At 35.4% G+C, this 27,540-nt stretch overlaps 2 protein-coding genes across 3 annotated transcripts in view; one reads left to right on the forward strand and one right to left on the reverse strand.

Moving 5' to 3' along the window:
• LOC121411874 (protein tyrosine phosphatase domain-containing protein 1-like) overlaps window positions 1-27,354 on the reverse strand; it is a 37,766-nt gene extending 10,412 nt beyond the window's left edge. The window contains 10 exon segments of the mRNA XM_041604757.1: window positions 71-102; window positions 105-138; window positions 141-171; window positions 14,672-14,761; window positions 17,208-17,323; window positions 18,450-18,550; window positions 19,812-19,927; window positions 21,412-21,492; window positions 22,064-22,330; window positions 27,122-27,354. Of these exon segments, the coding sequence (XP_041460691.1) occupies window positions 71-102; window positions 105-138; window positions 141-171; window positions 14,672-14,761; window positions 17,208-17,323; window positions 18,450-18,550; window positions 19,812-19,927; window positions 21,412-21,492; window positions 22,064-22,164 (702 nt within the window). The 5' untranslated portion in view covers window positions 22,165-22,330; window positions 27,122-27,354.
• Window positions 3,469-6,489, forward strand: LOC121411875. Of its 2 annotated transcripts, XR_005969549.1 has the most exons (5): window positions 3,469-3,594; window positions 4,334-4,484; window positions 4,994-5,103; window positions 6,164-6,277; window positions 6,439-6,489. XR_005969549.1 is itself a non-coding variant. In XM_041604759.1 (2 exons), exons 1-2 carry the CDS (start codon window positions 4,921-4,923, stop codon window positions 6,419-6,421), a joined length of 441 nt encoding a protein of 146 aa, XP_041460693.1. In that variant the 5' UTR covers window positions 4,859-4,920; the 3' UTR covers window positions 6,422-6,484. The 2 variants fall into 2 exon arrangements, 1 of the variants encoding a protein (XP_041460693.1); XM_041604759.1 differs by lacking the exons at window positions 3,469-3,594; window positions 4,334-4,484 and having other exon boundaries at window positions 4,859-5,103; window positions 6,164-6,484.
• Window positions 27,355-27,540: the final 186 nt, after the last annotated feature.

The raw sequence follows: 27,540 nt of genomic DNA on the forward strand, positions 1-27,540 counted from the left end.
TCATCATCATAATCATCATGAGAATAATAAATAAAAATGATAATCTCTAACATTGTAACTCAGACATTACCTTTGGTATATGCTTTAGTTCTCTGCTCTCTGACCATGGAGGAGATGTTTTTGTCTGTTTAAGAATTGTTTTGTAACGTGAAAGGGAAAGAGCATGGATCACTGTGGAAGGATAAAAATGAAGCATGAATAAGCAGTGTTGTAAAGTGATTAAAACATATCCATATTTTTTTTCAAGAAAATGTACTAAAAAAACAAAGAGAAATAAAATCAAATGGAGGTAAGTCAAACAGATGAATTATAGCATTTAAAATCAATTGTCATGGAGCCCATGACAATTATGGTGATTTGCCAATTGTGCTAATTTTGAATTAGAACAAACACCACTTTCATGATGAACATTTTATTAGACACGTACGGTGAAACTTGTTTTTTAAACCACTGTAGGAATACAAGTGGTATTCATGAACAGGTTCATGTAATACATGTTTCAAAGGGGAAATTATATCCAAGGGTAACCAATGTGTAGTCTTCATATACAGGTTGAATTACTATATGCAGGGGCTATTTATCTGCTAAAGCAAGGCCCTGTCTTACAAAGAGTTATAATTGATCCGATTAATCACAACTATGGAAAGCCAGGAACATCAACATCTATTATGCAGGTTGGTTCAAAATATTTTATAACTATGATGTATATTCATGCATTCATTGTTTTTTTTTTACTGTGCTTCTCTTTGTTTACAAAAAGACATCGTGCACATTTCCTGTAGAAAAAATTATGACACTGATGGATTTCCATAGTTACGATTGATTGGATCAATCATTACCCTTTGTAAGACGGGGCCCAGGGGGGTGTTTCATAAAGAGTCGTTCTTAAGTCCAAGCAGTCGTTCTTAAGTTGGTGAAGTCGCACTTAAGATACGAGCAACTGGAAAAAGGCCGTTTCATAAAGTCGCTCGTAACCTAAGAGCGACTCGATTAATAAAAAAACACTTCGATATTCATGACGAGCCTGTTCTTAAGCAAATTAGATGCAAATGAATGTTGACAAATTTATCAACGTTTCGATCTTCCCGCTGATAATTTTGCCGTCTGCTAAAACGAAGGGTTTCATCGTTCGATTGCTGATATCACAAGGTAAGATTCGTATTCTTATTTTCTGTTTGTGTTTATTAAGAAAATATGGATTTTTTTTACAATTAAAGGATTAGTGAAAAGATATAACCGTGAATAAAGCGACAAAGTCGTGACTGAATGAAATGGCCGGTGTTCGCAGTGTTGTTCGATCGCGGTCAATTCAGTCCACGTGTAGACAATCCCGTAGGGCGCTGCATGGGTAGTCTTGACTTTTTGTCTGACTTTATCTCATCTGTATTTAAATTTTGTGTCTTAAGACTTAAGTTTGTTTCAGATTGTACGACGAATTTTTAGATAAGGGTTGAGTTAAATCTTAATGAAAGTTAAGGATAAATGGTCCTGAATATTTTCATAAAAATATGGGAAACAACATGGACATGTGGATGATCATGAATCATTGATGATGGACTGATTTGAATTAATTTGAGTGTTTTACAGTCTTGATCTTCTAGACTTGTGAAGTTGTGTTACCTACTGTTACGTTGAAGTTAGACCAAAACTGTCGGTCTCTGTTAGTGTAATGTTGGTTGTTCAGCTGAACTCCGTTGGCCTCATTTACCAAATAGAAAGACCGAAGTTCTAACTAGGCCTATCTATAGCAGTATCGTTAGCGCGATGTGGGGACTCAATGGCCATATTATGTTGCGTGACAGCGGAGCTAAATTAAGTCACTGTTATTGAAATTTTGTTCCTTTTAACTTGATTTTTTCCCCGTTTTTTTTTTGGCAATTAATGTTGAGAGGGAATGTTAATTTGCATTTTGGTCGTGTTGATTTTCAAAAGTTTGATTCATAAAAGACAAAAATTGAAGAGCCCCGACGGGGGGATTTTGCATTGTAAGTGCCCTAATGGTTGCTGCACGATAGCGAGCCGTCTGTTTATGAGGAGAAATTAATAAAAAAAAACTCCTTGAAACAGACGGCTGCCAGCTATCTGGCAATAAATAGAATACGTGTGAGTGCTCAAGAGTCTGCTACTTTTTGCTAGCCTAAATAGATATAAGTAAAGTATTTGTAATGTTTGTAACTTAGTAGTAAAGCTAGATAGGGTCTACTAATTATAATGTTAAGTTATAGTTCCGTTTGTAGTAGTAAAGATTTAAATTGTAGACTAGATTTAGGCTTAGCCTTAGTTAGAAACTTTTTTAAAAAATTGAAATCACAATAAAGGAAATAAATTAACAAAGTCCATATACAAAACAAAATAAAAATTAAGATAGGCCCAGGTCATGATGCGTAACTGTTGATGCAGAGCATTTGTACTCAATTGAAAAATCAATGAATATCAATCAGATTCAGACAAAGAGGCATCACAAGACAAGTCACAGACACAGAGTTACAACTTGATACACTTCGACAAAGACCTCTTCAAAATAATATTCAATCATGGCAGTTGAAAAATGGGGAATCTGATATTGGTTTTTCCTTTGGTCTCATATAATATCGAAGCTGGAGGCCAGAGGAATTATTAGGACGAGATTGTTTGTCTCCTGTTTTGTGAAGACTTCGAATCAATACCTAGGTATTTTATTCAGAATGTTCCATGAAAAAAAGAATGAAAACCTTCACCAAAAATGAGCTTGATACCTGGCATGAATATGCGTTTATGGGTGTGGTTTGTTGGAATGTCCTTGTCATGTGCCTCGGTTTGACCTCTAAATTTATATCACGCTTGAATAAGATCAGTTACTTAAAACAATACTTTTGACTATTGTTTGTCAATTTCAGCTGCAGTATGTCAGAACAAGAAGCTGGAACGTCAGCTGGGAGCTCAACCCCATCTGGAAATGGCAAGGTATGTTTCTTATTCACCAATAGTACACAATTAACATCATATATTTATATTTTGTTACTTTAATGGTATTTTTATGATGAGGGATACTTTGGTTAAAAGTACTTATATCATTCAGCAGTGAATATTTGCGCAGTGAGTATTTTCATCTCAGTTAAATGGTGTTCTCGCTTTCAAGATCTAAGAGAAAAGTTACAAATCAAGATAAAGCTGGAGCAAGACCAAGATCTAAATTTTGTGATTTGCTTTATAGCTTTGTTCGCAGGATTGGTTTGACGTTATACTTACTGTTCAATGCCCTGTTTTTTGTTTTCCCCTTGTTTTTATCCCTGATTGTTTTGTAATGTACTTTTTACAATTTTTTTTTTCATATATGTATTGTCTATGTCACGGTGCACTCATCAAAAGGTATGCTTTCTGAGTTGATACCTCCATTGGTAAAGATTTACAAAATATATTAATGCTTTTAGTTTTATTGTTGGAAATAAATTAAGTTTCATTCATTCATGCCCTTTTTTAATTGTTTTTACCTTACCTTTATTACAGAAGAAAAGAAGGGTAAACTATACCAAAGAGGAGCAGTTGCAGCTGGTGGAATTTGTGAAGAGACGAAAAGTGGACCTGTTCGGGAAGGCAGGGTATTGTGGAGTGAAGGTAATGTAAAGTTCTGTGGTCACACTCAAATCCATTATGATTTTTTTTTAAACTATGATCATCATAACCTTTAAAGTATGTGGATCTAATTCATGAAACTTTTACATGCACATAAGAGTAATCAAGTATCACTGAACATCCTGTCTAATACCTGAAATATATTGATGAGAATTTTCGCTGCATCTTCCAATATCAATATAATTATAATCAGGGCCAGTAACTCAAAGGTTTGCAATGAATTGCAAATATGAAAGATTGGCTCCGGTCAGTATTTTAAGCAGGGTACGCATGCAAAGATGATCTGATGATTGGTCATTGGTATTTAGCGATTGAGTGTAAACCTTTGTGTTACGTAGCCCAGGGCAGGATCCAGGATTTTCAAAATGGGGGGGGGGCACATTTTCCCCAAGCAAATTTTGACCCCCCCCAAAAAAAAATGTCCTCACTTGTGAATGAATGATAACCATTAAAATACATTCTGTGACTCTCAAAAGGGGGGGGCACAGGCTGGAGCCCCCCTCGCATTGGATCCGCCTCAGATTATAATAGAATCATAAACAGGAAAGTATTGGGGGGAATATTGTGAGTTCTCAGGTTGTTCTTTTTTTTAAGCCAAGCTTGTTAGACTTTGGAAGGAAAAAAAAAGTGTTTGTACATGAATGTTTTTGATTTCTGATTTTCAATGAAAACATTTTTTCCTGGGGCAAAACAAACTTGATAAAGATATTTGTCTTTTTAGGTTGAGCAGAGAAAGCAAGGGACTTGGAAAGAGCTTGCTATCCTACTCAGAAGCTGTGGGGGTCCAGAGAGGGATTGGAGAGAGTTAAAAAAGAAGTGGCAGGAGCTGAAGAGCAGGGCTCTCAAATGCACGGCCCACGCCAAGCTTACAGGTGAGCATATCTCTGTGAATATATGTTTGTTGTTCACTGTTGCAAGGATGCAGAAGATGACTGATGGTTGATTATGATTAGGCAAATATCAATCAAAATACATGGTCATCAATTTATTTTTTGTCATTCATTGATGTCAGTTTGAATTATTAAATTAATGATAATAATAATGTCCATTTATATAGCGCAATTACTATGTGCATATACTCAACTGCGCTTTGATATTTGGTATCATATTATTACCCCGGCTGTAGCTGAGCGGCCATATTGATAGGCGCTAAAGCGTTCAAGGAGTTAATCCTACCGGGTACCCATTCACCTCACTTGGGTCGAATGCGGCACAATGTGGATAAATTTCTTGCCAAAGGAATTTATGCCATGGCTGGTATTTGGACCGATGACCCTCTGTTTCATAGTCCGAAGACTAGTCCACTGAATGAAATTGAATGAAAATCAAATTTTTGAAATCAATAACGAATCTGTATTTGTTTTTATGCTTCAATATTCAGGAGGAGGACCCCCAAAGTCTATAGATTTTATATCTGAAAAGGTATTGGAAGCCGTAGCAACCGAAGTGAGGGAGGGGCTGGCGAGCTCCCAGAACGAAGCTGGGTTGGGTGTAAGTTATTTTGTTTGTGTGATTGACAATCAAAATTGTATTTTTCTTTCATCAAAAACCAAAATATTAAAAAAAAACTTGAATAATGTAAAAAATTGAATTAATATAAATCATACAAATTACAAAGAATCATTTTGAGTGCTAAGGAAAACATCTATACCTTTATTTAGAATGATTGCGGTTTGCCTGCCATTCCTAAGATATCCTTGTTTTATTTGTATGATATACTTGCTATGTAACTGTGAAAATGCTATTTTTTATAGATCATGAATACAATTTTTAGTAAGTACACAGTTTATGTGAAAGAGCATATCAAAACTATAATTTGATATCAGTTTCTATGATATAATCACTCTTGGAAGTGGCTGTTCACTTCAACTAAAATGTGTCTGCAAAAACTATTATATATCTTTACCCCCCCCCCTCAAAAATTGGGGGGTTAGGGTGACAAAACATCCATGAAGGCATTACTTTCTACATTTTAAAGTTGACAAGGAACAATTCGGGGGTACTCTTTATCTCACTTACCCTATCCTGTTGTGTGAACTTTGTATTCAATGTTAGTGATTGGGGATAATATTAAGAAAACATAATCAGATGGGAAATTGGGGTTTATAAATGATTTTTGTTTTCTTAATAAAAATTTGTAATTCTTATTTTGAAGTACGTAATTTTCTTTTCAACTAGTAGACACAATATCATTCTATTAATACTTGGTTGGAGAACAGTTCAGGGGGTGTTTCACAATGAGTTAAGTATGATTTAAAGTGCAATGCCAGGCATATCCATTTATGATGGTTAAAGTGACTTCAATACCTTCATATATTTTCTTTTTTAATCTTACCAATGAGAAATAATTTTTTTTTATTTAGTTTTTATGAATGATTTTTTTTCTTGACAGGATTTGAAAATAATATGTAGGGGCATATTTTCTTCTCAACCAGCATAAGCATTATAATCTGTTAATACTAGGTTAGTGTTGCAAGATCGGATTTTTAAAAACCCTTCCCATTTTACGATTGTTAATATATTTTTATATTTTTAAAAATCTTATTACTAGGAATGCACAAGCTCCCAGGATTTGGAGGTTGCTGCCCTCGCCGAAGACACGAACCAGAGCATGGTCAATGATGAAGAAGACTTGGACTTGGGAGATGATATTGGGGATATTCAGGTTCTTGAGAACTTGGACACAGTGACACAACTTGTTACTTGTCCCCCCGATGTTATCCATGCTGACCTGTTGAGAATCAGTGGTCAGTTAGATACGATAATAGATCTTCTTGTCAATAGACAGCGGGGAGGCAATGAACAATAATGGTCCACTGTGTTCAGGTTCTCTCTTTACTATTTTAAGTATTTAAAGCTTCTTTTTTAGGGTCAGCCCCATGTCAATTCAACTCGGCCTGTATTCAATTCAATACTTCAGTCTTTTTGAATAAGTTAATTGAAAAAATTGGTAAATAAAATAATTTCGGGATGTATTGACAGGTAATTTTTTTTGTGTGTTTGCAGTCATCCTGAGTTGTGAAGAATTGGGTTTTAGTGCTTTTGGTGAATATATTAAGTGCACAAAGTTGGTGATGTCACATTGTCCAGCATGTTTGGTTTATATATTTTGTTACAAAAGTAAAACAATGTTGACCTGAATGAAAAATAAGAATATTTCTTTGCAGTGTAAAATACATCATAAAATCTTTGTGGAATCCAAGTTTTGAATTGCATAACAGCCCTGATGACAATTTATCCCTCAACTTTGACCAAAGTCCACTAAAAATCCTATGGTATTAAAACAATATATATTAAGCTCACAATGTCATTTTGAGAACCACTAATGACCTGGTGAAACGAAAAAAAAGTATCTTCAGAGATTTATCCAGGATTAGAACTTGAAGAAGTAACAATGAGCCTCAGACAGTGAATATTAAAATTTGCAATTTCTCCAACTGTTAATCCCCAAGAATCAATTAACAATAGGCATAATATACCAGACAATATTATGTTTGTTTCAGTTTACAAAGAAGAAGTTAACAATAAAGAATTGTGATTTGAGCATAGGGTGTATATAGTTTCATTCATGAACAAAATTGCTAATTGTCATTTAAATTTCATTAAATTTATCAGCTAGAAGGATGGTCAAATACTTGAAATTCTAGATCTATAAATATTATATTTGACCAGCCACCCAAAATCAACAAGTCTCCCAGAATAAATTTTGATGTTTTCATTGAGATTGAAAAGCATAGCCTAAACTTTGATATGATATATAACTTGTCAAAATTGATCAAGAATAATTGTTACAAGTACTTGATTGAAAGCAGATGAAATTAAGCGAGAGCTTCAAAAAATATGGAGAAAATAAGGTTTGAAGTTTGTGGTTCACTCAAGCATGAGATGTGCACACTCTGCTAAAACTTGTGTTAGATAGAATTTTGTATCTTGTTTTCTAGTCAACTTCAAATCTTCAGCCTTTGACAGTATGAAGAAGATTTACCCTTTCCAATTAACTTTTTTTTTTCATTTTGAAGACCAAATATTATTTTTGCTATTAAAAGAGCACCTTCAATGACGACTTTTGTTGATCTTTAGGTGGCGGGTCACATATGGTCTAAATAAGAATGTTTATGTATCCATTAAGATAAATCTCCAGGGCCCTCAAATAATGAAAACTTTACAGGTTCCATTCATAATGCAACATGAACATTTCTGGTGAATTGACATGGACTTACTCTTTTCACACATAACGAAAAAGTAACTCTCCCCCTTTTCTAAGTACATAAACATTTAGATGAATTGATTTCATGCAAATAATTTTGCAGCAGTACCATTTAGGCTAATATTTTGAAGAAAAACAATAACAATTGCTCAATCAAGTCATACATGAGTGAGAACACATTGTAAGATAATTTTTTTTCAATGTAACAATTTTCAGTTGAATAAAGAGGAAGGGGGCTACTTTTACATTATTCATATCTACATCTTTTTGTCATGAAAGGTTTTGAATAAAAGATGCATTTTGAATATTAATTCCTGTAAATATAAAATTTTGAAAAAGTATTCACACACTTTAACAAAAGAGAGAAACTCTGTGCAATTTAAATTCTTAAATTACATTGTATTTATTAATATCAACTTTATATAACTATATACAGATCAATTATAGATATATTCAATAATTTCATTACTTATGATACAGTGCTTTTAATTTATTAAATCTGTTGGCAATTCATTTTACATAATGTATATAGAATATAGTTATATACAATTATTTAAAAAAATATACTTTTTACTTGGTAATTTTACTTAATGTACATATTCTTCTTTATGTCTATGAGAATACATTTGTTTATTTGTGTTTAAGATGAAAATAGTTATACCGTGATGAATTATTCAATTGTCAATAAATAGTCTGACATGAATAATAAAGTGCTTCAATTTTCAAGAGTTGCTTTTCTAAACCTTTGTTCATTATATACTGAAATAGGGAAGCTGTTTATTTCAATATGGTGACATGAAACTGTCATTAAAAGTTGCTGTCACAATGCTCATACTTCTTTATTCAATAAATAGCTATCAGTTAAACATCATATGGGTTCAAAATAATATCACAAAAGTAATGGATTACATAATTCACGGTAAGCAATAGATGACATTTGCAATTAAATCACATCTAGAAAATGAAAGTGTTACTGGAGTAATAATAATGACCAACCCTTAGTGATTGATATTATGCTATGATATTGATAAAAAGTATGTAATGCATTCAATGAGACTAATTATATTCCCCAACCGCCAACCCTCAATTACAATTGGGATTATGTTATCAACTTTCTACATTAATCAAAGGTACCAAAGAGAGTCTGCAATGTACCTGAACACATAACTTAAAGACCAAGATTGAAGTTAAATTTACAAGTGGGAATTACATAGTGCAATGTTGTAAGTCTGATATTCACTGCTAGACAGCAGAGTATATTGCCTAAAAAGACTTTATTGATTTTTTTAACAGTTTGAATCATGTGGTGTCAGGAGTGTTAGGATTACAAAGGTTTTTACACAGAAAAAATTGTTGATTTTTTTTAATTTCCAGATTTATATATTCACCTTCATTTGGAGAGGAAAAGGCACTGACAATATTTCAGTTTTTATGTGTACAAACCTAATCACAACATTACTTCACAATTTTTAGGCCGATGAAAAGCACAATAATTAGAGCTATTCTAAAGCAAAATATTCAACTGCTCGGTGGTGAAAAAAAATTACTGATACATTGTTTATTCAGTAGTTTATAAGCTTTTAATCGGTATATGATTTGTCAATTTTACGTTTGGGTCAGGTCTTGGTCTGAAAGAAATATATATGAATTAGACTATGTAAAGAAATCATTAACAATATCCATTTGTACCATCTGGCCAACCTGGTACTCATGATCATCATTTTCTTCCACATTGACTTCATCATTTCTTCCCTCTTCATTTTCAGGCTGTTGATCCGCTTCTTCTTCTTCGTCTGGTGGTTCATTTAATAACTTAGCTATGTTGTACAAGACTGCACATGCAACAACAACATCACAGACTCTCCTTGGTTCCATCTGCATCCCATGCCCCTTCAAGCACCTGAACTTGTTTTTCAGCTGTCCAAACGTCATTTCAATCAAAAGTCGTGTCCGTGCATGTGCCCTGCATTTCAATAAATAAAGATAAACATTTCATAAAGACATTTAAACACTTAAAGGGGAGCCAAATCCAAATAATAACTTGCATTTAGAAGAAAAATCAGACAAGTTGATATCAGACTAACAATAAGAAATATATATTGTATTCACTATATCCATGTAGACTTCAAATTGGCCGCATATATTATGATGTCATTAATGCAATGAATACTCTCCTCTGTACTCCGATAAGCCGATAAGTCCATTAGTTATAATGTAATTTCTTTGGAAAAATGTTTTACTTAAATATATTTTTCTTTCATGAAAACATTGAGCAATATACGTTCTATTTAGATTACTACGTACCCTAGGGGAATTGGTACTTGATTGGCGAAAATCACAAATTCCTGATAACATGGCCTATGTGAAAGAAGTCCTTCCCCTTTTCATAATTTAATTGCCCATGGTTGGCAGTTGAAATATACAAAACGGATTTCAATTTCAAAGCAGCCTTAATTTCCTCATTGCTTGTCCGATTTCTTTCAAACATTCACAACTCTGTTTTATTTATCATTTTCCTTTGAAACAATAACATTTTATGACCAGGGCTGAATTCCCCTTTAAAAATTCTCACATATTTGAATAGCTGAATTCAGGCAAGCCTATAAGGGTAGTTCTATACTTATTACTGTTAGGATGGTTATCTAGCTGGGAAGTTGATATCCTTTTACAAGAAACTTGTCAATTTATTTTATATATAAATGGCGATCATGCATGATAAATTGGTTACTTGATAACATTCCACATACCTGTTATAGGCTTTCTTCGCAGGTGTGTCATCTTTGTCTTGACCAAATGGGGTTTGAATCCATCGTCTTAGGGGGTAGCCACTGTCTCCCAAGAGATAACCACTTTCCCTTCTGTTTTGCAGAAACTCTCCAAGGTGGCTCATGTTAAGGATTCGTGCATCATGGACTGATCCGGGCCATCTGCAAATGACAAAGTAGCATACTCCTTCATGAACATATATTGTGGTTGCCTCTTCAGTATGAATGTAATATAGCATGCATTTTTTTTACCAGACATAATGCATAGATTAAAAATCCGCTCAAGATATTCATTCTTTCTTTAATATCTACTTTTTTTATTCAACTTTTATTTCTTGGAAACATAAATCACTTGATAGGCTTTGGATAAATTCAAATGCACAATAGACTCGCTTCAAGGGGAATCCAACACAAATAAAAAAAGTTGTAGAAGAAAAAGAAAAATGAGACAAATTGATATGGGAAAGTGTGAACAGTATATCGGACAAACAAGAAATTTATGAATTTTCAAAAGTTTAAAAAGTAAGTAATTCAGAAAAAAATCTTTTTAGCCATGTTGTAATTAAAACCATGTTAAATACTCCAATATACAACATGGTTAATTTTTTTTTCAATAATTTAACTTCAAATTATATTTTTCTTTCATGAGGAAATGAAAAAAATACTACCTGGGTAATATCTTAATTACTGCCCCAGGGGGAGTAGGTATACTGAGGGGGAAACCACAAAATCCTGCTAAAAAGAAATGCACATTCTGGTCGGTATGCAAGTTAGGGAACTGATATGCCAACCACTCGCTATTTCTTTTTTATTATATGAGATATGAAATATTTTTATTTTCTCTGATCAAAGTTGTCCTGTAAAACAAAGTTTTATACCTCTCTGAACCCCCTGAACATTAGCATTTTCTTTGATACTTTTTATGGTTCAGTCAGATTGGTCTTTAATGTAAAATATTTAAAACTTTAAAAAAAAGAGATATAGAGAGTGAGAAACATATCTCACTAAGTTGTATAATTGTTTTGTGAAAATTTTTAAATTTCATAACATTCTCATTTAACACTTTGATTTTGATGTTAATTTTCATTATGCTTGTTTAATTTTTTTCTGATGATTCAATTCAAGCTAGGGTTGTCTTGACCTTTAAATAGGTATTTCAACAGTACCTGAAAGATGTAATCGCAAGTAGGGTCACAGGCCTATAAGGACCCTATGAAGGACTATTATTTATAACACTGTTTGAAGTTGGCTATTGTACTAGTAGAAGAATATGCTTCATCTTCGTGTAAGCCAAGGGAACAAACCAATTTTTATGGGGGGGGGGGGGGGAAGGGTCGTCAATCCTAAATACAAATATGATGGGTTGGGTTTATATGACAGAAAATGCATGTTTACAAAGTGTTAGATGATAATTTTTTTTAGAATAAAGTGGGCCACATTTCCGTTTGCACGCTCTCAATATAGCTGACACACCAGCCACCCTGTGCCGTTAACCGTTTGAACAACTATAGTGTAATATTGATTTAAATAATAACATTAATAATCATTAATGATGATATATGACAAAAAAATATTTAGTAATCACTGCTATATACTTCAAATACTACTACTAAATTATCATCATCATTATTATTATTATTATTATCATTATTGTTATTATTATTATTATTATCATTTTTATTATTATTATTATCATTATTACTATTTTTATCATTATTGTAATTATCATTCATTAATTTTCAATGATAATTATAATAATGTGATGAAAATATTAACAATGGTAAAATTAATAATAGTAGTACCTTGCGACGACGTTGGTAATGACGTATTTTGCGTCGCAAACCATCTGCACATTTATGGAGTGCCGAAACTTTCTGTTCACGTAAATTGCCTCGTTTTCCACGAGAACTGCAGAATTCAAGCCGACGTGCGTGCAATCCACAGCTCCCAAAACACTCGGGAAACCTGCTATCACGAAGAAATCATTCTTCACCCGATCAGCCTCAGCTCCGGTAGGGAATTTGATGAACTGTATCGGAAATAAAATGTGAATTAAAGTTTTAAATACTTCTCAACATCACTGAGATCTAGCCCATGTCGAACTCGTATTTTATTCTAACTTCTTTTCTAGCAGGTGGGACTGTCGATAGGGAACGTACCCTTCCGCCAGCCCAAGGCGGCGGTGCCGGGATGACGGAGACGATCGGCTCAGCTCAGTCAGAGCTCGAGTTTAAGCCTAGTCTATCGGCCCGCTATCGTAGACGTGTAAATATTTTACGTTTGGCCCACACCTAGAATATCTATGTTTTGGAATATTGAGCAATGGCATCAGCTCAGGAGGGTATGGACATGGCCTTAGATCTAGGAATAAGTTAGTAGGCCCCTATTTAAATGAATAATTAATGTCAATATGATTTGATTAAATACAAAGGTATCTAGTAAGATTCTAACTTAGTTAAATTGTCATTAGCAGTAATGTATGAACTGAATTTGGCTCTATTTTGCCCATGATTAAAAACACAAACTGCTAGTATATTTTAAAATTTAATATTGTCAAAAAAGGTCACTGCCTACCTCGCTTCTTCGTCGAACGAGTGCCAACGTCACGTTCCGAATACACCTACTCACGGAAGCATTGCTGACTTTGTGGGCACGTGCAATTTGGTACAGCAACGTGCCCCCAGCATAGTACATTAGAGCAATGCAGACTTGGAGTAGCACTGGCAATGCTCTATTTCGATGAGTTCTGTGCTCCAAGTCTGCCCTTATGATGTCTACAATGTGCAGGATCCCATTCCTCGTAAACCGATAAGCTTTCTTGATTTTCCTGTCATCCAGGCCATCAAATGGATCCTCTCTTGGCAGGAAAACCCTCCTCCTTCTTGCAGCCATTTTGTTGCTATGACTATGACTGCACTTACGCACAACTTTACGAACAACCTCTTGAAGTTAAGAACAGCCCAAACCTATCGTAAAGTTACGCATGACTTTTTGGACTTACGCACAACTCAAACCTTTATGAAACGGACCGAGTTGTTCGTATCTTTACGCACGACTTTACGCACAACCTTACGCACAACTCGGAGTACTTACGCACAACTCTGGGCACTTACGCACAACTCAGGGCACTTACGCACAACTCTGGCACTTACGAACAGCTTCATGAAACACCCCCCAGATGTGACAATATATATACTTGTAGTTTGGAAATGTGCATGGACTATGATATCAATATTAATCTTCATATCATAAGGCAAATAAATAACACATTTATTCAGTGGAAAGTACCATTTGACTGACTGACGACTTGAAATGGCACTAAAACATGGGTTTAAATTACATTACAATCTCGTACACATTCGATCCAAAATACTTTGTAAATTAAAGCGCAGTACCGGTAAGTAATCCCTAAATGTATAAGACACCAATATCAAGTTGCCTAATCAAAGGCATCAAGAAAATTGTAACACTATACATTATCTGTTCTTATCCTAAAGGGGAAAAAGGAAAATGGTAACTAATGGTAAGCAATGGGATAATTTTGACTCATTCTGAAAGTGAATACTAAAAACACATATCTTAGGGCTGATCTTTTTTTGCGATTGATTGCAAAGTGCAATCAATTCACTAATAAATTGTGTAAACAAATGCCACGGTTTTGATCCTTGTTAATAAAGAGCAGAGACTTTGGAAAGATTCTTCGCATCCAATATGTCAGTCACAGCATTGGGGCCCAGTGGATTAGTCTCCGGACTTTGAAACTGAGGGTCATGGGTTCTAATCCAAGCCATGGCATAATTTCATTCAGCAAGAAATCGATTCCAAAATGTGCTGCACTCGACCAAGGTGAGCTAAATGGGTACCGGCAGGAAGTAATTCCTCAAAAAGCTGTGAGTACCAGAATCGGATGCCAAGCTTAGCCAAGGTGACATAGGAGCGTCCCCAGCACGTAACAAGGTGGATATGTGCGCTATACAAATATCCTATATTATTATTAATCTAATGACATACCGATGGTTGATTTGGAATCAGTTTTGTGGGTGTGACTGTAAGCATTAACTTTGACATTAGTACCATTAGTACTTACCATGATGAAAATACAACTCGAAGAGGAATGAGAAACTGAGCAAATTGTTGACAGCATTCCACTTGACCCTTCGTCTGAATCGAACCTGGCCTGGAAAGATGAAGAAAACATTCTATTTTGTAAATTATGTCTTATTTTTCTGGTTGTAACCCAAATTCCCCATTCGTGCATTTCATAAATAAATGCACCACCTGTGTGTATCATCAGGGAAGGACTAAAGGCTACCGCACACCTTACGACCCGACTGGCCTGTGACTGGCTTGCGACTGAGTGAGGGGAGATGAATCGTAACGTAGTCATAACGTAGCCTTGACACCGCACACCTTGCGATCCGATCTGCGACTCACGCATGCGCTTTTTGCTTTTTGGCATAGCAACTGAGAAAGTGCGCTTACTACTGCGTATGCGCGTTGTTTATCATATACGCGTCATGCAACTCTGCTTTCTGATTGACTGGAAGTTGGATTTAGCTTGCGATCCAGTCATAAGGATTCAACATGTCAAATCCTTACGATTTTCCTTGCGACTTGTCTCTGACCGGTCTGCGACGCTCAAGCTGACAAGAGCTGTGACGTCACATCTCCCCTCACTCAGTCGCAAGCCAGTTGCCGACCAGTCGGGTCGTAAGGTGTGCGGTGGCCTTAAGTTTCCTTTCTTTTTTTTCTTTCAATGTTGATATATGTAGCTCACATCAAGAGCAAGAAATGAACAATGCAAGAAATATTAAGTGAATGATAAACCCCATGCACAGGGAAGAATGATTTATCAGTAGAATAAGTAGTGAGATAACAGCAAAATTGCAGTATACAAATTAGGTTTTTGATCACTTTTATATGAATAGAAACATTGTGATTTCTACATTTGTATAGAGCTACTGTTGTTGAGGCAGCGTAGCTCAGTCGGTTAGAGCGCATGTTTCGGATAAGATCGTAGATCTCAACGTGAGGGGTTCGAGTCCCGCTCATGCCGAAACGCGTCTAACAAAAAAATCTGATGCTATAGCGTTGTGTGTAAGCGTGCCTCACCACTTTATTCTGTGCAGGTGTGAATGCAGTTGGAAAACACTCCGTCCATCAGAAAGGACGCAAATGTTGGTCTCGTTAAAATGCACGTTAAAACCAATACACTATTCAAATTATTTCAAAAAGTAGGGTGTTCACCCGGTGTATTGCACCTGCCGGTCCCCGGTACTACAATACTGCAAGAATCTTCAAGATTATCTTCAAGATTGAAGGAGGCTGTCAGTGTAGCTTGAAACCTTGACCAATCCCTTTGGATTGAAATGAAGAAGTGCTGTCGCAAAAAGGGGTGCAACTTGCGCGCATGTAAAATGAAACTCACAAATTGTCACCCAAGGTCATATTCTTTGGTTTGAACAACCAGCAATTCTCCATGCATATAAAATTTTGATGCATACTGTAAGTCATGACCGGAACCACTTTTACTTAAATCAATGGAGTTCAGTGAAGCCTGGTCATACATGTGCTACAAGAATCTTGAAATTGATTGCAAGTCAATTTACATCCCAAAGTCAATAAGTCTTGCAATTAATTGCAAATTTACTTTTGATCACTGTTCTGCTTCCTACATCAACATGAATATATTGCTTTGTTTTATTCAAAAATTTATCTTTCTTATGTAAATTTGCAACTGAAATTTGCAATTGATTGCAAATATTTTCTTGCGGCACCACCATAGAAAGATAAATTTGGGAAGCTTTGGAATGCTAACGAGTCATAGTTTTTAAGTAATACGTTTTGTGATTATCATTTGGATAATAATTTGGGTATGGTTTTCTCCAAGGAGACTGACTTGCCCTCTGATAAGCTCTTGTCTGGGAGAGCTGTGCTCTCAAAGAATGTGCATGTGGGAATCATATGTGAAAGAATTGTCCTCCATCCAAACATCTGCATTAAAAAATAATTGTAGAGTATTCCTTTGGAGTCGAGAGCATTAGACTTTCTTCTAACCTTTTGGACTAGTTCCCAAGTATAATACACAATCCTAAGACAATCACAATGTATGTGCAGCAGAACTGCATGTACCTGTTTTACACAATCCATTTACAATACAAGGTTGCTTGGAAACACCATGCTTTAGCTGATTATGAGCGAATTATCATAAGAGTAGGCAAAGTAATAGAGCCATAATGAAATATTCTACATGGAGAGTGTCTGATAAAGGTTCTTATCAATGGCTTTCATTGGCAGCAATTAGCTTGATATATCCTTGAACTTGAAGCGGTGTAATTTCAATGAGAGGAAAGGGCTGCCCAACATGTAACCCCAGGAAAATTTGTATGTGCACATATATAGTGCTGGATGTAAACAACAAGACTGTTGTAGTAAATAAAAAAATTTAATGTTCACATATTTAAGTCATTAATTATGAAAACGCAGTCCAAAACATTCGCAGGGAGGCGTAGTTTCAAATTTTGCCAAGAGGGACCCCCTTGTTAACTATTAAAGGTTAATTTGAAATATATATAAATTAATCAATATGTAACATAAAAATAAATGAAGTCTCAAATTCTCACCTTTTTTCTCTCACAAAATGAATAGCATGGTCTCCATCAAATCTCTTGGCATATATCAGATAACATGCAATCAATACTCCCGTCCTACCAAGGCCAGCATGGCAATGAACAGCAACCTACGACATTAAAACAAAATGATAATTGATATAATTACGGTACATAAAAGTGGACTGCTTCTAGGTTCTTACAGGTAAAGCCTTGTTCAGATAGGAGTAGTTTAAAAAGCTCAGCAGCATTTTTCAAAGTTTTCAGATATGGTAAGAGAGACATATATGGGAGGGAAGCATCTGGGTTTTACCATTTCAAGGTAGATTTTCTGTCTAACAGGTATCAAGACCTAAATTGTTTGAAATATGTTACGGTAAACTCCCATAGGATCTTTGCAAAATGATACTGTGTGAGTAAAAAAAATTGACACCTCACAAATCCCCAATGTAAGGAAAAATTATTTCATAACACTTTTTTTTCAGTAATTTAGACAATTATTTAATAAACAAATTATATGGGAGAAGATACTCTTTCCAGCCATATATAATGATTATGCGTTCATGAGATTTTTTTTCTTCTAAAATTGGGGTTTTGTGAGGTGTCATTTTTGTTTTTACTCACACAGTATAGTTAACATTTTAAGTTATCAGTCAGACCTCATAGATGACAGAAATTAATATCAGGCATTTTTATAATGAAAGAGAAGAAAGCTGCAGAGTTGGAATCTACAGTCACAAAATCAAGATCATGGCCCGTATTCTGAAGTCAGGTTTAACTTAAACTCAGGTCTAAAGTTGTGGTTTAAGTATGGGAAGCCAAAAGTATCAAAATTTTTTATTAAGTTGTATGTTCCTTATGTTTACTGTGCTCTTTCCTGATTCATCGATGGTGAAGACAATCATCTATTTATACTTCCTAGATGATTATAAATGATTTGAGAGCCAAATGAGCTGAAATATGATATCTCTACTGTTAGTGATTTATGTGACAATTGGCTTTCCATATTTAAACTACAACTTTAAATCCGGGCTTAAGTTAAACCTGACTTCAGAATACGGGCCCATGAGTCATGTGCTTTAACCACTAGGCCACACACACTACCCTTTACAGAAGGCAATGGATTTTAAACCCAATTCAAGTTTTAATGTCTCAAAATTGTCAGTATTTTTGTCATGTCATACAACCCTCGTTCATATTTATTCCTTGACAAATCACAGCCACTCACAACATCAAGGAATAACAAGAATGACATACCTTTCCTTCCTTTATTGCAAAGGTCATTACTTTGACCATGTCCAGTATGAAGGTCAAAGACTTGACCCCGTAGTCGTCCCATCCAAAATTGTAGAAGAAAACTGAAAACCAAAAATACATCAATCGTATAATGCATGGTATATTAAACCAATAAAGTAATACCAAAGCTGTCTGTACAAATTGTATGAAGTACCCTTTTCTCTTAGAAGAATTACATATTTCTGGGTATTACACATATCACATTATGATATAATGTCTATATGCACTTCCAAAGGAATTGAATAATATTACTAAGCTACAGGCTAGTATAGTAATTACAGTTGCTTTTCGACCGGTAACCACACTTGATTTTTGTCAAGGACCGGTGGGCTGATAAAATAAAACAAAATCAGTGTCACCAAGCCTATGAACATCAACCATGTTGAACGATTTAAGACCTATATTTCCTTGTCTAGATCTGCACATATTTCCGAACCTTTATTCAACCAAGTTTCTTGCTTGAAATATATAGGCTCGTTAACATTGTAATCCTGGTGCAGGGGCACAGCCATGCCATTTTGTTTGTCAGCAACTCTTAGAAAAAATAACCAGTTGTTTCACCATGTATCAAATGTTTGATACATCGTGAGACAACTGGTTACTAGTATTTCTTTTACTCAATCCTTCACCACAAACTCTTTTTTACTTCACTGTAGACTTGCAGCAGAGTAATTAAAAGAGAACTTATGTATCAAAAGTAGAATTGATAATAATTATCAATGCTCAGTAACTGTCAGTTTAATTTAGCCAACATGACTTGTGCTATCCTTGACTAGCATGATGCTATTTTTTTTTAACTCCAATTGTCAAATACTCTGTATTATGCTACAAAAATGATTGTATATCAGTTCGATTTGGAAATAAATTAAATTAACATTGATTCAATTCAAAATACCAGCTACATCAGTGATTTAAATTTTAGACAAAGTTATTAATCGTCTGTTTGTTTATAACATGAGTTATTCCGTGTTACTTTGATAAATTAGATATGCATGTGTAATATACATCATAATTTCTTTCTTGAGAAGTTATTCTCAAAAGGCTTGTGGCTATTTTTCAAGTTCTCTTTCATGATAATATATTAACAAGGCAATATGTTTTTTTTATATACAATATGGTGTTATTTTGTAATATTTCATGCACTCTTAATTATTTGCAATGCATGTAGATGTACATATGTTGTTTTTAACCTATTAAAATTTGAATGAATCAGCAAATTGAATTGATTTAAATTGGATTAAAGGTAAAGGATCTAATTACCTAGCAATATGCATGGTAATATAATATTGGGAGGAGCTAGGGAAAAAAACAATAGATCTTTACTATCATTATCCATGAATTGTTCTTGATCGTAGGAGAACCCTCCTGGCTCCAAGCCTAGTCCACAATGAGCATGCTCTCCGGGTGTCTGAAGATTTATTACTGCTTTTATTCCATGCCTGTTTAATAGGGGGACATAAAAGCAGATCATCAAATCAATTTCTTACCATATGATCATTTGGATAGTTATTTGCTCATGCCACACTGAACAGCAAATATATTGTGGACATACAAGATTTGGGAAAATTGTGGAAGCATGAGAAGATGATGATGATGGTGGTGATGATGATGATGGTGATGATGGTGATGATGATGGTGATGATGGTGATGATGATGGTGGTGATGATGATGATGGTGTAATGATGGTGATGATGATGGTGATGATGATGAAGGTGATAATGATGGTGATGATGGTGGTGGTGGTGGTGAATATGATGGTGATGATGATGGTGATGATGGTGATAATGATGGTGGTGGTGGTGATAATGATGGTGGTGGTGGTGAATATGATGGTGATGATGATAGTGGTGATGATGATGATGGTGATGATGATGATGGTGATGATGATGGTGGTAGTGGTGATGATGATGATGGTGGTGGTGGTGGTGATGATGATGATGATGATGATAGTGGTGGTGATGATGGTGGTGGTGGTGATGACAATGATAACAACAACAACACAGTTCTTTATAGTGCATACCACAATATACAAATAGCGAATAGGCATGAGTGCGATGGTGCGAGATTTCGCATGAGGTGAAAGAAGGATGCTCTATTCAAGAAGCCATTAGCCGAGTTGAATAGAGCATCTTTTTCTTTCACCAAATGCAAAATCTTGCACCATTGCACAAATAAAAATATTCGCTATTTGTGTTGTACAACACCCCGGAATTTAGTGAAAATATGAAGGAAAAACAAGAGTTTTTCCCTGCAGTAAACTATGAAAAGGGAGCAAAAATTTAAAGCAAAAAGAAAAATCCCACAAGCGCACATGACCTTGGGCAGCATTGCGCATTTAGCCAGCAGGCTTATACGCATATTGCACCTTCATTTTACTGAGCGCAATGAATTGAATCGTATTGTGACGTCACCTCCTAAAGCCGTGCAACGGTACATTTTGGATGGTAGGTCTTGTGTGCAACGGTACAAATTACTGAGCGCAATGAATTAAATTGTACTGACGTCATCTCCTAAAGCCGTGCAACGGTACATTTTGGATGGTACATCCTTCTGTGTAGTACAAATTTTCAGCCTCCCATTTGCTTGCGTACAACAAGCTAAGTAGGCATTGTACAATATAATATAATGGTCATATGCACTTCCAAAGAACAAGGATATTATTACATGCATCAGACATACTAATAAAGCAGATAAAATATTGCATACATTATATAAATTACAATGCATGTTAATTTTTCATATCTAATTAAATATGTGTACCATTTCAGAACAAAAATCCATTTAACCCATATGATTACGTCACCAAATACTGGATAAAACAACAACAAAAAATGAATATCATAGTACAAACTTTATTTAATGATTGTTTGATTTCCTAACAGTGCTGATACATATGTGCATAGAGCTACAATTTATCACTTACTCCTTGAATTGTCCAATGATATCATATTTTTTGACAGCGTCCGTTGATGGTCTGGACATGGCAAGAATCCTCTTGGTCACCCTATATAAATCAAAAGAAATTTAGCTTCAAAACAGCATCTAATCATTTAAGATACAGAGATGCCAACTTTTGAAAACAGAAATTATACTTTGGGAGGATTCGCATAACTTGGACATCAAGTCATGTGGACACACTAAACATCTCAAAGTTAACATTTACAAGCGACAATATTTATTAAACTTTTTAGAAGTTGCGGGATTAACCTCAGAAAGTATGACTACGACATATGCATTTGGGCTGCTAGACTATAGAACTGGACTTTACAATGCAAGCTAGATTTAATTTGATCAGGCACCATGTTGACAATAATTTCCTTAATCATCAGTCCCTGCAGACAGTGGAAAGCATTTTGTTTTATTGAATCTGGGACTTCTCACTCAAAGATTAAACACAGGATGACAATATTAAGTTGAAATCCATATCTTCTGTCCAGCATATATTACCAAAATCACAGCAAATCATAAATCATTTCAGTTTTTGGAGTCTCATATTTGGATGCAGGCTGCGTTACAGTGGAAAACACTCTGTCCCTTGGATAGGATGTTAAATGGAGGGATGCTATACCACATACCAATGAGAAAAAAGTCCTTTGATAGCCATCTGATCCTCGCTCCACTTGGAAGGATTGTCATATTTACAGCCTTTTCCTCCACAGAACATAGAGCATTGCATTGAGCCAGTGGTCAGCACACGGAGGCTATTGGTCAGCTTACTGTACTTGGCCGTCGGACGCTGGGTGGATCCGATGTGCCCCCGTGCTACTGTCCATCTTACCGTTTTCCTCTAGAGACATCTTTTAAGTGGACAGATCTCTGAAAGGTCTCATCTAGAAATAGTTCTATAATTCCGAGGAACAAAAAATTAAAAAAATAAAATATGTGCACCTTTCTCATTAAAACCCACAAATAAATGGATGGGTGTGCAGACATGGGACATGACACCATTGTTTTGTTTTTTTTTAATCTCACAAGTCTCTGGTTGTCAGTATTGAATTGTATTGAACTGAAATTTGATATTTTTGTAATAAATTTGTGTCTTTGTCATAATTGGATAAGTGTAACTATGCAAATCAAATTCAGCTTTGGTGGAATGTTAACAAAATTTGTTTTTGTTAGATAATCTCCACTTCAGCACAATTTGATAGGGCCATTTGGAAAGTTAAAGGAGAATGAAACCCTTGGAACAAGTTTGCAGGAAAGCAGAAAAATCAAAGAATAAGATCAATGAAAGTTTGAGAACCATTGGTAAAACAATAAGAAAGCATTTCAAATGTCGAAATCAGTGATTTTATGGATATCCTCCTATTGGCAATATGACCAATATTTGTGATGTCCATCAGGTACAATTCTCCATTTTGTACTACACTGAAATTACACCCATAAACTTCTGTTTGCTCTTTCTATTGATAGTATAGACTCTTTGTCCATCATCTTGCATCTTTCTAAAGCATATTAGAGATAATTTCATACTCAAAATCAAGGAGATATTACAGGATCATCGATGGTATCTGGAGCATTCTTCTGACAAACCAGCTGTAAACTACAATTTCAATTTCACCCAAGATGTTCTTATTGCCTTTGACTCAAAGCTCCCCCTGGATATCAATGCCAAGCTATTAAAAGCGACTTTGATATATATCACAAAAATCCATAATAGCCGTTCCAGTGCTCTCCTGGCCCGATGAGTCACTAATATTCAGTCATCAAGATACATATACGTCACATGCGGGTTGGACCCGACGATCTCCGAACCAGGCGGAGGGATGAGAACAGAGAAATATATTTTTTGAAACCTCGATCCTCCCATAGAAAAAGGGCACCCTTATTAGATTGATTAAAGTGACAATTTAGGTAAAATATAGGCCTACATGTACATGTATTGTAGGCCATATATAAGAATGAATTAGGGATCTACAAGTGTGATATCACGCATGCTGGTCGCATTGTCAATAGGATTTCTAGATCATTGGTGACCATATTCAATTATTCATTCAAACGCTTATAACTTTTAAGTTTATTTAGTCAAGTTTTCTCAAAGTTATATTTGTTTTTGTTCCTATTTTCAATGTTTACATGCAAGCTAAGTTCTCAAGGTTCATTCTCCTTTGAAATTATTTGCTAACCGAAGGTTCCTAGCCAATCGAGACGCCCAACACTTGTTTGAATCAAATTCAAAAAATATCTGTAGATCTATGTACACAAGGTCTGGCAGGTAAACCCACTTCCATCCTGCAATATGTAAACTTAAGCTTATAAAATACATATTTATCGTTCTGCATGATTTTACAAAATGATTATCAATATCTGACTTTCATAACTTTTCTATGTGAAATTCAAGCCCAAATTTTTGTTTACAGAAACAGAGAGTAAAATCTGCTTATGGGGTCTGGTTCATGATAGTTAGCTCGCTCTCATATTGGCCATCGTCTTGGAAACAATTTTGCAGCCATTTCCAATTGGGCCGGTCACTAAACCAAGCTGCGTGTTTCGATAGTCCAGTTGAGTGGACATGATCGGCCAACTGAAATTGAGCAATTGCCTTCACTTAGTATAGTGAGTGATTGTATTACTGACCGGCCTTGTATTACCGAACGCGCACATCATATGCGTCAGAAAATAATCAAATACGCTCAAACCTTTGCAACTTCCTTCCAAAGGGAACTTAAATAGAAAAATGATGAAAAATTATCAAAAACACAATTTCGAAGTCTTTATATCCTCAAAACAATAAAATATGGTCAAAATAGCTCATCAGTGACTTTGTTGTTTTCCCAACTTTTCCCATAGAAAACACACGTTCGGTAATACGATACCTTTTCAAGTGACCAAAATATTTCACTTGCGAAGAGGGGTCCGATTGGAAGCTGATGTCGTAAAAATGAAAAACAATTTCGGCAAAATTTCTGCATGTTTATATTTTGTAGGTATTTGTGTATTTATGGTGAAAGTTTGGTGAATTTTATTGGAATAATGTGTTTGATATGATCAAATTCATGAAGTGTTCGGTAATACAATCCACTACCATCATGACCATACTACCTTCACTTCAGCTTTCCATGATATTAACAGAGGCATATTAACATCAGCAATTTTTCCTGTCAAGAGACCTAATAATAATACTAGAATTTAATTCGTCATGCGGACGAATTAGGTGGTCTGTCATGATTTGTCATTCAGTGTCGGCTGATGTATGAAATAAATCATTTAGATGTCATTGATAATCTTGATCGTAGACATCCTAAGAATAAGTTTTGACCATTACTAAATGTGATTATTGATGTGGTGATGACAATCGTCAGACATACATCTTCAAACAGATACATACAAGATAGATGATTATACCTCACGGATCAACACGGCAATGCCGGCATGATCCGTGAGGTCCGGGATAGTTTTGCCCCAGATGACTGTGAACACGGCATCAACACGGCAGCTTCACACGGATCTACACGGATCATGCCGGCAGAGCACGTCGTCAACACGGACCAATACGTCAGCAACACGGACCTACACGTCAGCTACACGGACCACCACGTCAGCAACACGGACCTACACGTCAGCAATACGGACGAACACGTCAAATGCGTTATCCATTGAGCTAGCATATTCCCCATAGAGATTACACGTAAGCAAATTTGAGAATTACAATTCCAATTTTGCAAGCGAAATACGGGCATGATCCTGGCATCTGATCAAAAAATGGTGGGCACACTTGCGAAAGCTTAGAATCTCAGCTACAACATACTAAAAGCTTAAAGAAAACTGACAAGAAAAAATGGAGATATGGCTCACGAAATAGAGGAATGTAGAATCTAGTTATGAGAAAAGGTCATGTCCCATAGAGATTACACGCAAAATACATGTGATATGAAAAAAAGTAATTATAATCTGTTTTATCTTGCTAAATTTAAACTTTTATACCTTTAAATTATCATAAAGGATCATGTAAGAAGTGGCAAAAAGAAAAAAAAGTGAAAAAAAAATTCATCTTGTTCACCCCAGGACTCGAACCCGCGCCCTTAAGAAAGCAGTCAAAGCCACGATATTCCCCATAGAGAATACACGTAAGCAATTTTGAGAATTACAAGTCCAATTTTGCAAGTGAAATACGGGCATGATCCCGGCATCTGATCAAAAAATGAAGGGCACACCTGCGAGAGCTTAGAATCTCAGCTACAACATACTAAAAGCTTAAAGAAAACTGACATGAAAAAATGGAGATATGGCTCACGAAATAGAGGAATGTCGAATCTGGTTTTGAGAAAAAGTCATGTCCCATAGAGATTACACGCAAAATGAGGAAAAATGACATGCCTCTTTTCATCGCTGTTTTACGCAATGATGCAATTCTCAAAACGAATATTTATGTTAACTAAGGAGAAAGAGTACATTCTAAACTACAACATATCGAAATCTGGGCGAAAAACGATCTATATTCGAGAAGTTACAACCAAATTTGCATAAATTTGATGACGTCATTTTTGAAAAAATGAAATTTTTAGTTTAGGCGCCATTTTGATGACGTCACGATATAATTTAGGGACAATGGTGACATGAAATCAAATCTACAACTCATACTCTATCGATATATGAAAAAAAAATTGGGGGTCAACGGACTATTTAAAGAGTTACAGTGAATTTTTAATAGGCATGTTTTTGCCCATATATGGCCTATAGTGAGAGCTCGCGCGCACACGTGCTGCAGACTTTAACGGGTGTTAATTTCGTCATTAATGGTCGTAGAGAGCTAAATTCGGTATCAAATTGCTCAGAATTATATTATCAATGCAATGATGTAAAAAAAACGGTGTTTCTGAGTTTTGTTAAGGCGTTACGCGCGGAAAACGCGCGCACATACGTGCGCGCGCGCAAATTTTTGAAATGCTTAAAATGACCTAAAACGTACTCTACTTTGGTAAAAAAGTGATTTTGAGCATTTTGAAATTTTGACGCACGCGCACGCGCGCGCACATGACCTCCAGGTGACCTCTGATGACATGACCTGATGACCCTTGACCTGAAGTTGAAGTGATGTAAATATTGTCAATTTTTGATAATTGATAATGGAAATATGATTGATAATGTGATTTTACAAAATGGCGCCTAGATGACGTCATCATGACCTGATGACATCAAAAAGCAAATTTTGACGTTTCCATAAGAGACCCTATGTATGATATAAACTTCAATGAAATTAATTTTGTCAAACTCGAGATAACTTGGCGACAAAAACCTTGCCATTAAAAAGAATAAAAATAAAAAAATTCTGACGAAATTAAGAGGTGATCTGTCATAAATGACAGACCACCTAATAAGTTAAAAGAATAGCAATTAGCATTTTATAAAATGAAAGTCAGATTTTGATATTATTAACACTTTTTTGTAAAAATGCCTGGCCTAACGTAATATTAGATTTGAATTTATCAAGAAATGGATCGGCCAGATTTGGTGTTGCTTTTGTAGCAAATGATTTTTAATCTCAAAGCCTCCTGGTTACCGCATCAGTCCCCCCTCCTCCCCCTCTCTCTTTTCGTATTGCACACAATCATGCATACCGGAGCTGAAGCGGTGCGTTGGCTAGACGACGGAACCTCGCTCTACCACGGGCCTGGCCTGAGCGGTCCCGGTACCTGAACTGGCTGCACTGGTCACTCACGGCATCGCGTCCTGTGTTACCGTTAGTTACAAGTAAATTCCATCATATCATCATTACTCTACCCAGTTTGCTGCTAATGTAAATATTTCGAAGTGACGAAGGATGGCAGTCTGAGATTCGATGGCGATTGTCACGTAATCTAAAGTCGAATTAATAAATAAAAGTGGAATTTATTATTATCGACACCCAGCTGCTGATGCTGTGAGAAATTCGTGAGCAATTCTCGTAAATACTAAGTATTCAGTATTAGAGATCGTAGAGGGCGCAGTGTCTAATTTTCGTAAATTGAGGTTGATCGTGTACTGTAAATGTAGTAATTCTCTTGATATACTTGTAAGATTATATTAATTAATATTTTTTGTTAAATAATAATATGGGGCGCTGTCAAGAAAG

This window comes from Lytechinus variegatus, chromosome 3 (assembly GCF_018143015.1).
Source record: "Lytechinus variegatus isolate NC3 chromosome 3, Lvar_3.0, whole genome shotgun sequence".
In the NCBI taxonomy this organism is placed as follows: Eukaryota; Metazoa; Echinodermata; class Echinoidea; order Temnopleuroida; family Toxopneustidae; genus Lytechinus; species Lytechinus variegatus.